This window comes from Megascapheus bottae, chromosome 24, assembly GCF_031878675.1.
Source record: "Megascapheus bottae isolate mThoBot1 chromosome 24, mThoBot2.hap1, whole genome shotgun sequence".
Taxonomy (NCBI): Eukaryota; Metazoa; Chordata; class Mammalia; order Rodentia; family Geomyidae; genus Megascapheus; species Megascapheus bottae.
The window spans coordinates 11005580-11021929 of NC_143532.1; the positions used below are offsets into that span (position 1 = coordinate 11005580).

The 16350-nt window shown below is 35.8% G+C and overlaps 1 protein-coding gene across 3 annotated transcripts in view; it reads right to left on the bottom strand.

Moving 5' to 3' along the window:
* The window catches only part of Nfat5 (nuclear factor of activated T cells 5), an 84909-nt gene that overhangs the window by 56168 nt on the left and 12391 nt on the right, over positions 1–16350 (bottom strand). For 2 of the 3 annotated variants that reach the window (XM_090357358.1, XM_090357357.1), the window contains exon 1: positions 2986–2998. Coding sequence is in view for 1 of the 3 variants with exons in the window: in XM_090357355.1 (XP_090213481.1) it covers positions 2986–3111 (126 nt within the window). In the remaining 2 variants the exon portion in view is untranslated. Of the gene's footprint in view, positions 1–2985; positions 3112–16350 lie in introns of those variants that run through there. The other variant, XM_090357355.1, reaches the window with a different exon arrangement.

A 16350-nucleotide genomic window follows, 5' to 3' on the forward strand; every position in this document is an offset into this window, starting at 1 on the left:
TAGCAGCCAATCCGGCTCCTTCAAAACACTATGAAGAATTAACTATATCAAGAGTCATTTTTAATGCATTTCATATTTAAACAGCAAATGCTACAATTTAAAAAAAACTCACAGATGCTTAATGTGCATTTCCCAGTCTTTTGACCAGAAAACAATGAATAATTTGGTAATGCACTCCAAATCTTTTATGGTATATATACCAATATATCTCTCTATATGTATCACCATGGATATTTATGTAACAAATGAATATATGACTCTAATTATATATTAACTTATTACTAGTCTGTAAATTAAATTCATCTATGGTAGCATATGATAAAAGATTTGCTTATTTTTATTTTAATTTATTCATTTATTTATTTTGAGATGGAGTCAGTCTCCCTCCCCTCCTCTCTCTATATTTATATTTATATTTAGCCCAGGCTTGCCTGGGCACTTTTAAGTAGTCCAGAAAGAACTTCTAAGCATCTACAAATGCTGGTATTATAGGCATGTACTACTTTTCCAGCTTTAAAGGATTCTTTTCTACCAATCAGACATTAAAATATTAAAATAAATTAGGGTGGTTACTGAAAAAGTACATTATGGGGGAGGAAGACAGCAAATCATTTAATTTTAGATAATAGAAACTTTCTGTGTAAGAAAAATTTCAAAGTTGGACCTCCTTATTCTCTCCATCATCTTTATAATAGCAATCATTTCCAAGTAATAAAAATGTATTGCTTCAGCATACTTCAAACATTTCAAAGAATTTATTTTCACAAATTTTTCAACTCATAGTTTCTAGTCTAATTTGTCTAGACAGAATTTCCTCAGCTGTGTGTGGTGGTGGTGAGGATTAATATTTCATTACTGACCAAAAATCAAGAACTTTGATACAACTAATTTCTGAAATTGAGTTGGCATTACTTAAAAGCAAGTGCTAATATCTTTCCAAACCTAGCTAAAACTTTTTCAGCTTTTAAAAGGAAGTGAATGTACTGTAAACAGATGTTAAAAAGCACAGAAGAAACAGACTTTTAGTTCTATACATATTCAACATGTCTTTTTAAAACAATCTCAAAAGATACAAAAGATGTCAGTTAGTCCATTTCTATGTGTGGATTTAAAGGGAAATACATTAATAAAAATATTTTATATTTTACTAGCTGATACCATTTTTCAAGCTAGAACTAAAACATCAAATTCCAGAAAAATATTCAGAGCCATTTTAGAATCTAGTAGGCAAAGTAAACCTGTTTGTTTTTTTTAATGAATTTGTATTACTAAAAAGTTCACTAATTCACAATTAAATCCACAGAAACTGTTAGAAAATTTCTGGCAACACATGAACAGTAGCAGGGCCAATAAATTTCTTTCCATATTTAAAGTTTCCCTGATCTCAATATAGAAGGTTTCATATTGTATTATAAAGTTTAGGAAAAATTGGTATACAGGTTAATGGTACATAGGGTAATACATTTGAGAAAAATATTTGACACTATACTGTACTACCAAAATCCTCATTTAGTTTACAGCTTCTATTTCTCACTCTTCTGTTTGTGAAACTAAAATAATTTACTGAAAATAATGCTCTCATGGCTGTTTCAATATCATCTGAAAAGATGAAAAGCAGTATATATATCAAGCAACAAACATCTATCTAGGACAGATTAAACTTCAGGATATATAGATACTTATTTTTCCTTTTTCTACACAAAAACGTTTAGTAAATCTATAGTCCCAACTTTAAAAAAGAATTATAGTTGGGCAAGCTACTATTAATTTATCACTGATCAAGAATTTTCTATTAGCTTATCTGTCAATCTTTTACTCTAATTAAAATGAAATTTTGAACCAATTTTATATGGTCACAAAGTGTATGATTTGAGAGTGAGTAAAAATAATTTTCATAAATTTCAAATATTACTTTCTATACTTTTACATTGACATAGAGAATGTCTAAGAATGACATCACAGATTTTTAAATGTAGAAAAAAGGTTCTAGTAATATGTTACAAGTATTAAGAGCTTGATTTTCAGAATATATAAAATACTATTTCCTTTGAACAAGTCTTTAAAAATATTTCTTACAAAGGTCTATCAAGAAGTTACTTCTTTATGTGTGTGCCAGTCCTGGGGCTTGAATTTAGGGTCTGGGCGCTGTCCCTGAGCTTTTGCTTCTCAAAGTCAGCACTCTGCCACTTGATCCACACAGCTCCATTTCCAGCTTTATGGTGTATAATTGGAGTTAAGAGTCTCATAGACTTTTCTTGTCTGGGCAAGCTTGGAACTGTGATCCTCAGATCCTCAGCCTCCTGAGCAGTAAGGATTCTAGTTATGAGCTCACCAGTTCCTAACTCAACTAATTACTTTTCAAAATTGCTGTTTTGAATATAGAATCTGTGATTTATTATTATTTTTTTTTTGCCAGTCCTGGGCCTTGAACTCAGGCCTGGGCACTGTCCTTGGGCTTCCTCAAGGCTAGAGCTCTACCACCTGAGAGAGCCACAGCACCATTTCTGGCTTTTTTCTATGTATGTGGTACCGAGGAATCCAACCTGGGTCTTCGTGCATGCCAGGCAAGCACTCTACTACTAGGCTAAAATCCTGGCCCATAGAATCTGTGATTTTTTTAAAAAAAATTCTAATACTATGTTTTGTAAGAAAAAGTATTTTTTGACCAGAAACTCAAATATAACTTTATCCACAGCTTGACATTTAACCTTTTAATTTTATCTCTTTATATTATATAAACAATGCATATTTGAAGACAAGGCCCATTTAAAGGAGATGTCACTTACAGATTTGCCAAAATGAAATTTTAAGAGTTAAAAATCAAGAAAATTACATAAAAATATTTAAAAGTTAAAGATTTATATTTTAAAACCTAGTACAGACCCTCAAATCACACACTTTTTAAAATGAACTTTGCCAGCACTGTTCATGTTGGCCAGGTAACATAGTCTAGCTTTCTTTAATAAAGTAGAATGAAGTGCATACCAGCAGCAACTACAGCTGGAGGAGGCGAGCCTGCCTCACCACCGCTTGTCTGACTCATTGATGCTACAGATGTTTCTCTGGATGGAGGTAACTGTAACTCCTTTGGGAGAAGATCATAGACAGATTCTGTGGGGAGACGAGAGGAAAAAAAACCCACTATTAATAAAACTCAGTCAGCAACCTTATTACATATGCATGAATGTCTTTTTTCTCTTTAATTATCTTCAAGTAATTGTACAAAAGGTTTACCATTCCACATGTCAGCTTATAAACAAAATGAGTCCTGATTGATATCACCTTTGGTGATATCTTCTTTTATAAGTTATTCACAAAAACTGGCCAGTAGTTTGGCCTAGTAGTAGAATGCTTGCCTAGCATGCATGAAGATCTGGATTCAATTCCTTGATATCACATACATAGAAAAAGCTGGAACTGGTGCTATGGCTCAAGTGGTAGAACACTAGCCTTTATGAAAGCCCAAGGACATAGCTTAGGCTCTGAGTTCAAGCCTCAGGACTGGCCCGCCCCCCCCCCCAAAAAAAGTAGAAGCTATTCACAAAAATCAACCCCATATGATGAATGTTGTAAAATTACTATCATTTTTTTCTTCTACTGTACAATTTTATACAAAACTGAAGAGTAAACTTTCCATTAGGTCTGTACTTTGGGTTTTTTGGTTGTTGTTTTGGTTTTCCCCATATCAAAGCATTCTATATCTGCAGAAAGTATTTTTTACACTTCATTGTCTATTAAATTCAAGGGGCCAGGAGTTTGGCCTAGTGGTTAAAGTGCTTGCCTAGCACGCATGAAGACCCGGGTTCGATTCCTCGGTACCACATACATAGAAAAAAGCCGGAAGTGGTGCTGAGGCTCAAGTGGTAGAGCTCTAGCCTTGAGAAAGTCCAAGGACAGTGCTCAGGCCCTGAGCTCAAGCCCAGGACTGGCAAAAAAAAAAAAAAAATTCAAAATCCTTTTGTGATTATCATTGTATAATTTTCAGAAAGAAATAATTTCAAAATATTCTCTGGAGATAGTAGAATAAAAATGGGAAGGAACTTCAAAAGACCAATTAGAAGCACTTGCCTGTTTTTAAAAGGATGGAGGCATACCTAATATTCCTAGTAGGACAACATTCTAACAATAAAATGAGAGAATTAACTATCTTTAGAGTGACTTTTTCTTTTTTTTTTTTTTTGTTGCCAGTCCTGGGGCTAGAACTCAGGGCTTAAGCCCTGTCCTTGAACTTTCTCAAGGCTAGAGCTCTGCCACTTGAGCCACAGCACCACTTGTGACTTTTTTTTCTAGGTATGTGTTACTGAGGAATTGAACCTGGATCTTCACACATGCTAGGCAAATTCCTGGCCAGAGTGACTTTTTTTTAAATGGTCTTTACATACATAAGCCAGACTCGGTGGCTCACGCCTGCAATCCTAGCTGCTCAAGAGGCTGAGATCTGAAGATCACGGTTCAAAACCAGCCCAGCACCAAAGTCCATGAGACTCTTATCTCCAATTAATTGCCAGAAAACCAGAAGTGGCACTGTTGGCTCAAGTGGCAGAGCACTAGCCTTGAGCTGAAGAGCTCAGGGATAGCTCCAGGGCCCTGAGTTCAAGTCCCAGGACTGACAAAAAAAAAGAAAAAAGAAGAAAGGAGGGGGGGGTGGGAGGCAGGTGTCAGTGGCTCATGCCTGTAATCCCAGCTACTTAGGTGATATCTGAGCATTGTGGTTCAAGGCCAACATAGGCAGTAAAGTCCATGAGAGTCTTATCTCTAATTAATCATCAAGAAACTAGAAGTGGAGCTGTAACTTAAGTGGTATAGCACTAAAACTGAGCAAGAAAAAAAAAAATCTCAGGGACAGCATCTACTCCAAGTTCAAGCCCCTCAGAAGTATCTCCTACACATACACATACACACACACAGACAAAAGAGGAACAGAAGCTGGACAAGACAGGGAATTCATTTTTAATAAATAAAACAAAAGTAGAGCTGTAACTGGATATGATAGTAAATGCATATAATCTCAGCACTTAGGAGACTGAGGTATTATGATGATGGAGAGGTCAAAGTCATTCTTCACTATTTAGTTTAAAGCCATTCTTTGCCATGTACTAAAACTTTGCCTTTGTGTGTTTTGCGAGGGGGATGATGGGGAGAAGAGCTTTACAAGTATATATACAGCCCCACATAGTCACTGTAAGCCTAAAATAAAATAGAATGGTCTGCGTTTCACTGTTTTGTATTTTCATTTTGAAGATAGTGTACACAGCAGATAATAAGTATGACAAGTATGTTTGCTTTTGTAGTATAATATATAGTTCTAAATGTTTAAATTACTGTATATACTATATTTATTATAGGCTAGCATGCTTTTTTTTTTTTGCCAGTTCTAGGCCTTGAACTCAGAGCCTGAGCACTGTCCTTAGGCTTTCTCAAGGATAGAGCTCTACCACTTGAGCCACAGCACCACTTCTGGCTTTTTTCTATGTATGTGGTACTGAGGAATCTGGGTCTTCGTGCACCCTAGGCAAGCCCTCTACCACTAGGCCAACTCCCCAGGCCAACATCTTAAATTTTTATAAAAGTTAAAAAAAATGATTTATGGACATGGTATTGGGAATATAAACACAACTACACAGACATAAAAATTTATGACTCTATAGACACAATGTTTTATTACATAGATTAATATTTATCTATGACATACAAACCCTCAGCCTAATTTTAATTATGTTCTAAAATCTAAGAGCCAGTGCTTGTATATAGATTCCCTTCTTGAATACTTGTTTATTAAACATGTCATTTGAATATGATGTAAAAATCAATGTTAATAAATTCTTTAATTAAAAAAATAATTTGGGAAATAACTGCTTTACTCTACCTTTCCATTAATCATTTCAATAAGTTGGAGAATCCTAAAGTCATGATTTCACATCTAAAATGAAATACCTGAAATCTTCAATGTGCCATTATAGTTCTATATTAAACGATATGATAATATTCATTTTGTTAAAAATCACTTCAGACTTGACAGTCATTGTACTTGGCATCTCCACTGGAAAAAAATGTACTGGCTGCAGACCCACAGGATATTTGGTTTCTGAAAGATTTATAGACTCCAAGAATATTCAGTTGATGATTCTCTGCTATAATAAAATTTTCTCAGTTTCTAAGTTTAAGCTAATTTACTTATTGACATTGCTAATTTGAGATTTTATTATTTGCCTGAAACAATTTAGTGTTCTAAAGAAACATAATATACAGCAGTATACATTATACCAATATGTGAAACAGGAAAGGAGTTCCACAGATACTTTATTACTTCATATCATATATTATTTTCATTAGGCATTCATTATGTTTTACTTAAAAACTTTACAATGGTTTTCTAATTTATTTACTGAAATATAGAATGAAATATGCTTTTAATTATAATTATGTAATTTCAAATTTCATGTTTTTCCTTAAAAAATTACTCAAATCTGTCCTTGGAGAACGAAACTCTAATATCTATAAACCATTAAAAGATACATTTATGGACTACTTATAAGTCGCTAAAATCTTAATTGAGTGTTAAGCTGAATATGATAGTATACATTTGTTATTTCAGTGTTTTGGAGGCTGAGGAAGGACAACTACAAGTCTGAGCCCAGCCTGGGAATCAAACTGAAGAGAAAGATCTTCTCTAAACAACACAACAAAACAACTAGCGTGAGGTATAGTCCAAGAGGGGTCAGGAGGTCCAAGAACAGGATATCAAAAACTTAGTAGGGGAAGGAGAATATCCATTGTGTGGGGGGGTAGTACCAGGAGTTTCACAAAGGAATTTCAAAGCCCAAGTAGGCTGAGACAAAATGGAGAGAGAGAGAGAAAGAGACGAAGAGGAAAGGATATCTAGGTATTGAAACCTAGCAACATACAGAAAATATTTGTATAGAAAGAAAGCCACAGTCATGAAAAATGTACTTACACAGATGGCTCAACTTGAGATGCTGGGAATAATTAAACCAAATGAGGACAGCAGTCATTCAAGCAGTAAGAATAACACAATATAAAATCATCTGGTGAGAGCGGTTAGAACCCAAGCAGAGTAGATAACCAGATCAAGGATATAACTGAGGAAAATGAGCCAGGTGTGGTGGCTCATGCCTGTAATCCTAGCTACTCAGGAGGATAAGATCTGAGGATCAAGGTTCAAAGCCAGCCAAGGCACAAAAGGACCTGAGACTCTTATCTCCAATTAATCTCTGGAAAATGGGAAGTGGGACTTGGGGGTCTTGGCTCAAGGGTAAGGTGGTAGTCTTGAGCTGAAGCGCTCAGGGACAGTTCAAGCCCCCCCCCCCCCAAAAAAGAAAAACTGAGCAAGATGAGAAGAGTACTTGTGCGAGGGTATAGAAATAGCTTAACACAAATGTCAAAGACAGTTTCCCTGTGGGGACATCCAATCCAGGGTGTAGAAGTTGAGCAATAATGAAGATATCCACATCAGAAAGACTTCCAAAGGAAAGGTATCAAACAGATTATCCTGAAGGTATGAATACTGTATCCATGTGAGAGGAGTAAAGATTTCAGCTAGTAGATTATAATCCAAGAAAGTGGTCAGGGCAATCATGACTATAGAGTCTAAGCAGGATAAGGAAGGCATTGGTATAGACAAGCTTTCCGATGTGGAGATGTTAGAAACTGAGCAAGATCAAGAGGACATTTTCATGGATACAGAGACCAACAATAGATCTGGTGATAAAATATAGTAAGAAACATATTCACAGAGGTCAAGAAAGTAGAAATGAAGAACAGTTTTAGGGAGAGTATTAAAATCTTAGCAAGGGGCTGGGAGTTTGGCCTAATGGTAGAATGCTTGACTAGCATGCATGAAGACCAGGGTTCGATTCCTCGGTGCCAAATATATAGAAAAGCCAGAACTGGTGCTGTGGCTCAAGTGACAGCACTGACCTTGAGGAAAGCCCAAGGACAGTGCTCAGGCCCTCAGTTCAGTCCCCAGGACTGGCAAAAAAAATCTTAGCAGGTGGGGAGACAAAGGACTCTCTACTAAGTACAACTACCCAGTGTGGAGAATAGAATATAAGTAGGGTGAGATAGGTATCTACAGTTGTAAACAATAGTTCTGGGTATCTAACGTATCCAGAGAGGAGGTATAACGTAAGAATTTAGGTTTGGCAATTAGGGTTTGATTCCTTGGTACCACATACATAGAAAAAGTTGAAAGTGGCGCAGTGGCGCAAGTGGTAAAGCTCTAATTTTGAGAAAGCCCAGGGATAGTGCGCAGGACTTGAGTTCAAGCCCCAGGACTGGCAAAAAAAAAAAAGAAAGAAAAGAAAAGGAAAGAAATTATATGCTGCCATCAGAAAGAATGACATCACCCCATTCGTAAAGAAATGGAAAGACCTGGAAAAAATCTTATTAAGTAAGCCAGACTCAAAGGAACATAGACTCAATGGTTTCCCTCATTTGTAATAATTAATACACATCTAGGACTCTCCTAGCAGAGGATTACAATAGCTCAAAACCTATGTACATAAGGTCACATAGGATAAGAGTCAATGAAATGAACTCTAGGATATGGAAACAAGGAGTTTATCTTGTGTGATTGTTGTTCTTAATTTACTATGTTATTTCTCTCTTTTTTTTTTTTGCCTTTATGGTTAATCTCATGCTACTGTATCTGACTTTGTTACCTGGTATATTGTATATATGTTTATTTGAAATAGGGAAGGGAAAGGGGAAAAAAACAAGATGATTGGGAGGGGGTGGTAGGAGGGAAACAGGGACAAAAACATGAGGAGTATCAATGTGCGAGAAATAATACACCTACTGCTTAATGAATGTAACTGTAACCCCTTTATACATTACCCTTACAATAAAATTTTAAATGGGAAAAAATTAAAATTAAAATAAAATAAATAAAAACCACCTTCCACAAAAATTAAAGGACAGGATGACCACAAAACCAATACTGAAGAAGATACTTTAAAGAATCCTATACACCAAAAAGAAGACACACACAGGGATAATGGCTCATTCCTATAATTCTCACTACACAGGAGACTGAGAACTGAGGGCCACAACTGGATGTCAGCTGGGGCAGAAAAGTCCTTTAGAATCTACCTCTAATTAACCAGTAAAATATCAGACTGGAGGAGGGGGAGGGAAATGGGGACCATGACATGAGAAAGGGTATCAATATTTGTGAAGTAATGTACCTTCTATCTGGTGAATATAATGTAACCCTTCTATTAATTACAATAAAAAATATGTGAAAAAAAATCAGACTGGAGGCACGTTTCAAGTGGTACAGAGCTAGACATTAGCAAGAAGGCTAAGGCAGAGTGAGGCCCTGAATTCAACCCCCAATATTTGCATATGTGCACACATATACAAAACAAGGAAATACAGAAAAAATAAATCCCACTAATGAGTAAAATATTAAAGGAAGAATAGGTAAGCAGTAAATATCATAAGAACAACAAAATAATAGGAAATAATTTCGAAATACCTTTCAGAATTAACACTGATGGTTAATGGTCTCATCTTGTCCTTCCAATCAAAAGGTATAACAGCAAGCTGAATTAAAAACGAAACCCTGACCATTTGTTGTCACAAGAAATGTATTCACTGACAAAGACAAATACAGGATTAGGGATAAAGGGTGGGAAAAAAATTCTAAGCAAATTGACCTTGAAAACAAGTGGGAAACACTGTTATTCTTTTATCTGACAAAACAGATTTTAAATTAAAATTAGTCAGAAGAGACAAATGTCACTTCATATTAATAAAGAAAAAATGGATCAAGAGAAAGGGACAGGTGTCAATAACTCACACCTGAAATCCTACTCAGGAAGCTGAGAGCTGAGGATCTCAATTCAAAGCCAGCACGAATAGATAAATCCAAGATCTATTTATCTTTAATTAACCAATAAAAAGCCTGAAGAGGACTTGTGGTCCAACAGTGAAAAGGCTTATCAAAAGAACAATGTCCTGAATTCAAGTCCTAGAATTGCATATAAAATAAAAAATTGGAAAAAATATTGTTATATTAAAATGTATACTCCAAATGCTGGTTCATCAAGTTCATTAAACAGATATTTCTGACTTATACACACTGATAAGACACTGCCACAGCAGGTTCAGTGGGAGACCCTATTATGAAGACTTTTACCTGCAGTTGGAGACTTTTTGGGTGAAAGGGTACAAGTACTAGGGCATGAATTCAGGCCCTACTCTTAGCTTTTTCACTCAGGGCTAGTGCACTACCACTTGAACCACACCACCAGTCAGGTGTTTATTGGTTAAATGGAGAGATTCTTGGCTTTTTCCACCCAGCCTGTCTTCCCATTTTGATCCTCAGATTTCAGCCACTTTAATAGCTAGGATTAGAGGCATGAGCCATTAGCACTTAACTTCAGATCTTGTTTTCTAAATAAAACTCCCCTAAAAATAATGTAAGCTTTATAGAGAAATAAATGATATAGGAATGAAAATGGAAGAGTACAAAATAATCCCGGAATATCTTATTTTTAAAGTGTGAGAAGATGGGATAGGGAATGTAGTTTAATGGTAGGATGCTTGACTAGCATGCATGAGACCCTGGGTTCAATACCTTAGAACCACATAAACAATAAAAAATACAATTAAAAAAAGTAGGAAGGAGTAAATGACCATAGGAACATGTAAAAAGGACGCAGAAGTCACCTTGAAGTTTTCACTGGACAAAAAAGAGACAATATGTAATTTAAGTAAGTAATAATATTATGGCCTAAAAAATATATTAGGTCCATATCAATATAAAATAGTAATGTATAAGTTTAAAGTTTCATGAAAAGATATCTAGTTTAAAAGTACAACTTCATAAAAGTTATTGCGAAGGAGAAACAGGGCAAAGGGAAGAAATATGACAGATATCGCTTGAGTCAAATGATCAAAGTAAATATTTTTAGTAATGACACAAATTAAATTTATACAGTCACCTGATAGATTAAATAAGAATGAAACTTTTTTGTATCTTTCTTGCTAAAGATACACATTAGGATGCAACTCAAACTGAGACAATCTTGTAAACTTGTTTATAGCTTCTAAAATATTGAAATAATTATTTTACTAAGGTCCCCCCTACCCCGCTCCAGTCGTGGGGCTTAAACTCCGCCTGGGAGTTGCCACTGAGCTCTTCAGCTCAAGGCTAGCACTCTACCAATTTGAACCACAACACCACTTCTGGTTTTCTGGTGATTAATTGGATAAGAGTGTCACAGACTTTAGTGCCCAGACTGGCTTTGAACTGTGATCCTCGGATCTCAGCCTCCTGAGTAGCTAGGATTATAGGCATAAGCCACCAGTACCTAGCTTTACTAAGTTTTTTTTTTTTTATTGCTGCACAATAATAGTCAAGCCAAAGTACCTCATCACGAAATTTAATTCTTGTAGTTCTCAAAACTGGAAACTGTAGTTCAAAAGATGAGGGCCAAAAGTTGGGTAAAGGTCTTTTTGCTGGTGGGTACACCACAAAGAACCAAGATTCTACAGACCATTACATGGTAAAACTGAGCAAGGAAGTCAGAAACAGCTAGCTGCTTCTGTAACCAAGCTACTTCCATGAGACTATATTAATCCATTAATCTGGGGAAAGGGAAACAGAGACAAAAATATGAGATGGAGTATCAAGGTGCAAGAAGTAATGCACCTACTATCTGACAAATATAACTGTAACCCCTGTATACATTATCCCAACAATAAATTTTTTTTTAAAATCAATTAATCAGGGCTGGGAGTTTGACCTAGTGGCAGAGTGCTTGCCTAGCATGCACAAAGACCCAGGTTCAATTCCTCGGTACCACATACATAGAAAAAAACCGGAACTGGTGCTGAGGCTCAAGTGGTGGAGCTCTAGCCTTAAGAAAGTCCAAGGACAGTGCTCAGGCCCTGAGCTCAAGCCCAGGACTGGAAAAAAAAAATAAAAAATAAAAATCCATTAATCTACGGATGGATTAATATATTCATAAAAGAATACTCATGACCCAAGCAGCTTCCAAAGGCCCCCACAAAATCTCACCAATATATGACAATGAGGGTTAAGTTTTCAACATCAATTTTATGGAAACAAATATCTAGACTATAGTAAGCACAAATGTTTAGAAACAACCAAGGAACTAATTTGAAGAAAATAGATTTGACATCTAAAAGGCTATGTAATTCTATACTAGATTCTTTCATTATAAAGAACACTATTAACATAAAGGCCAATGTCACAAATAAAAACAATGTTGACATCCATCTTACCCCTATCAGAACGGTTAACATCAAGAAAACCAACAACAAATATCTCCCCAGTGGTTTCCCATTTATGTTGGTTTCTTTTTCATTTTTTAAAATTTTATTATCAGGGTGATGTACAGAGGGGTTACAGTGACATTTGTAAAATAGTGAGTACATTACTTCTTGAGCATTGTTATCCCTCTCCACGTTTTTCTTTCACTTTCCCTCCCAAGTTGTAAAGTTCATTTCCAACATATTGTCTTGTGTATATTGCTGTTATACTGGTTCATCCTTTGTCCTTTGTCTCATAATTTTGTTTTTTCCCTTCCTTCCCCTTATTCAAATAAACAAATAAATGTGTATATAATATACCAAGTACCAAAGTCAGATACAGCAATAACAGAGGATAAACCATAAGGGGAAAAAAAAGAAAAAGAGGGGGAAAATTGGTAAAACAAATAAACAAACTTCACATAGTACATTAAAACAGCAACCAGAAGGGTAAATCTCTTGTTTCTCTATCCTGAATTTCATTTTACTTAGCCTTCTCCTAAATGGCGATATTCACATAGCGCTCCTCTGCTAGGAGGAAAACCATGGAGGCTATGTTCCTTTGAGTCTGGCTTACTTCACTTAATAGGATTTGGGGGGCAATGTCATTCTTTCTGATGACAGCATAGAATTCCATTGTGTATACATACCACATCTTCTTGATCTACTCATCTCTCAGAGGTTTCTGTTTCTTTAAGATCTAAATTCCACACATGAGGTCTTTAGGAGTCTGCTTATTTTACTTAACATGATGATCTCTAGTTCTCCACTCATTTTCCTGCAAATGACAATTTCATTCTTTATACCTTAATAAAATAATGCAATATGAGCTTTAATAAAAGTGTGGAATGCTATGCAAGTGGAAAGAGGGATCCTTAGCATTGCCTGAAGAGAATCACAGAAGACTTCAGAGGATGACACTGGAAGTCAATCATGAGCACCAGAATAGATACTTCACATATAGATTTGGGAAGACAGAGAAACTGTAAAAAACAAAGAAAAAATATTTATTTCAAGTATTCTTTTTTTTTAAATGCCTTATGTATCTGGCCAAGCAAAAATTTTTTACCACAAAAACAAATAAAGGTATTTGTATTTGGATATTTGAAATTTGATAGGGAAGGGGGGAAAATCAAGACGGGTGGGGGGTGTGGGGGGGGAGGGAAACGGGTACCAAGACATGTGAAAGGGTATCAATGTATGTGAATTAATGCACCTTCTATCTGGCAAATATCATGTAACCCTTTTACTAATCACAATAAAAAAAAAGAAAAAAAAAACCAATGGAGACAAAATATTGCCAATATGTCTGCAGGAAATTCAAGTTTTATCTGTGATATATTTAATAAATTAATCAGGATTTGAACTCATGAAAAAAAAAACAAATAAAGGATGTTGAAGGTTTTCAAGCAAAGAAATTACAAGATCATCAACTATATATGAGGAAGATTATATCACATATATGTGAAATAGTCTTAAAATGAAAATGAGAAAGAACCTGTAAGAAAGAAATAATGAATTCCTGAACAAAGGTAGTGGCAGTGAGAGTGAATAGGAAATGAATGTAAAAATGTTTAGGAAGTAGATGAACTGAATTAGATGACTGATTACAGCAAGGAGACAGGGATGGAAAAAAAAATTACCAACTAACTCAAAGAAATTCTCACTTAGGAAAATGATGGAAAAGGAGAGAGAATACAGTAAAAAGAAACTTGGGAATCTGAAAAGCTCTCATGATTATTCCACATGCATGCAACAAACACTAAGCACTCAATTGGCATCCAAGGAAATCCTCTGCAGATATTGAGTTCCATTTCCCTCCTTCCAGCCAGCTTAGCTTCCTCAGACTCCTAGCTCTAGATCACTGGCTTCTCCTTGATTTTTCTCTAAATGCTATTGTTTTTATTTGAAAACCTGACCTACCACAGTTCCTTGTTATTTGACACTAGGCTTTCCCTGACTATTTCAATATTAATTAGATATCTCTCCTACACATTACCCTCACCAGAATGTATGTAACATATTGTTAAATAATTGCCAGTTTACCTGTATTTCTCCTTAGCTGTATACATCATGAGGATGGTAGCTGGTCAGTTTCACCCAGTCAGCAGCACAGTGCTTTACATCAATATGGCATTCATTTGATGAGTACATGAATGAGCAAGAAAATACATTCCATACAAGAAAAAGAGAGAAAAGGATCAAAATGGAAAAAGAACCAGAAAAAAGGCTAGGAAGAAAAAGAGAAGAGCCTGAAGACTACCGTCAATAATTCCAGCTACAGTGGGGCACAGTGGTTCACGCCTGTAATCCTAGCTACTCCAGAGGCTGAGAGATAAGAATTGAAGTTCAAAGCCATTCCAGGCACTAAAGTCTATAAGACTCTTATCTTCAGTTAACCACCAGAAAACTAGAAGTGGTGCTATGGCTCAAGGGATAGGGCAGTAGCCTTAAGCTTAAGAGCTCAGGACAGTGTCCAGACCCAGAGTTCAAGCCCCATGACCAACACAGACACATACACACACCAACATCAACCTCAATGTCAACATCATCATCATCATCATCATCATCATCATCATCATCATCATCATTCCAGTTACTTGGAAGTAGAGATAGGATGATTTATGATAGGAGGCCATGCCCAGGCAAAAACACATCCTCTACCTGAAAAATAACCTAAAGAAAAAAGGATTGGAATGGTTCAAGTGGTAGAGCACATGTCTAACAAGCATGAAACATGGGAGGGAGGGAAAAAGGAAGGGAAAGAAGGAAGAGAGAGAGTGGTAGGAAAGGACAGAGAGAGAGAGAGTGGGGGAGGGAGACAAGGAAGGAAAAAGGGGAAGGGTAAGGGAGAGAAAGGGAAAAGGAAGGGGGAAGGAGAGGGGAAAGGAGGAGAAGGAAACTACTAGTCAATAAATTCTTCCCAAAGGAAGGAAAGGACACACTTAAGAAGCCTGGGCCAGACAAAAAGTTTATTTTATTAAGTGGAAAAAGAAACTGTGTATACTTTACAGCATGGAGAGTCAATGAAAAAGATTTTAAAGGGGGTAACAATGTTCAAGAAGTAATGTACCCAGTACCTGATGAATATAACTATAACCCCTCTGTACATCATCCCAACAATAAAATAAAATTTTAAAAAATTAAAAGATTCAAGATGATGGGTACATGGCTTATGCCTATGCCTATAATCCTAGCTACACAGGAGGCTGAGATTTGAGGATCACATTAGAACCAGTGTTACAATTTTATTACAATGTATTGTTATAATTGTTCTACTTTATTACTAGCTATTGTTGATAATTTCCTCCCAAACAGAACTTATAAACTATATCATGGAAATGTACATATATGAAAAATCGAAGTGATAAGACTCCACTCTATGGCTAAATTCAGGCATCCAATGAGATTCTTGAAATGTACTCTGCAGATAAGGGAAGAGTATTAGTGTATTCCAATAGTGTTTGTGACAAATAAGCAGGTAGCATATTATAATCAAAGATAAAATCAAGCTCTCATTATGACTCCTACTTTTTTTTTAACATAACCTTGGGAAAATTAATACAGGAACACTTAGTTGTCTCACTGATAAAAGTGTTCACATCAACTTAAGAGTTATATGAGTTAGAAATGTGTACAATGCACCTAAAACTACCACTAACTGGAGCTTCTAATAGCAAATGAAAGCCATATTTCTGCCCTCAAAAGGGTATGCAATGAGATGTTACTAGGATACTGATTGGATTCTATGTCTTTTATTCTGAGGACAGCCCTGTGATCATTTCAAGATGACTTTAATTTCACTTCAAAACACACAGCTTTCTTTTCTATAGAATTTGAACTTGCTGTACATATCTAAGAAGTGTTCCCTTAGTGTCATGGACATTAGTGCCTGAGCTGGCTCTGAACCATGATCCTCAGATCTCAGCCTCCTGAATAGTTAGGATTACAGGGGCAAGCCACTGCATCCAGCTTAAATATACTTTTATTACTGTGGAAAAAGCATTTTCACATTCATTAACTATTTAGATTTCCCTTCCAGATTGC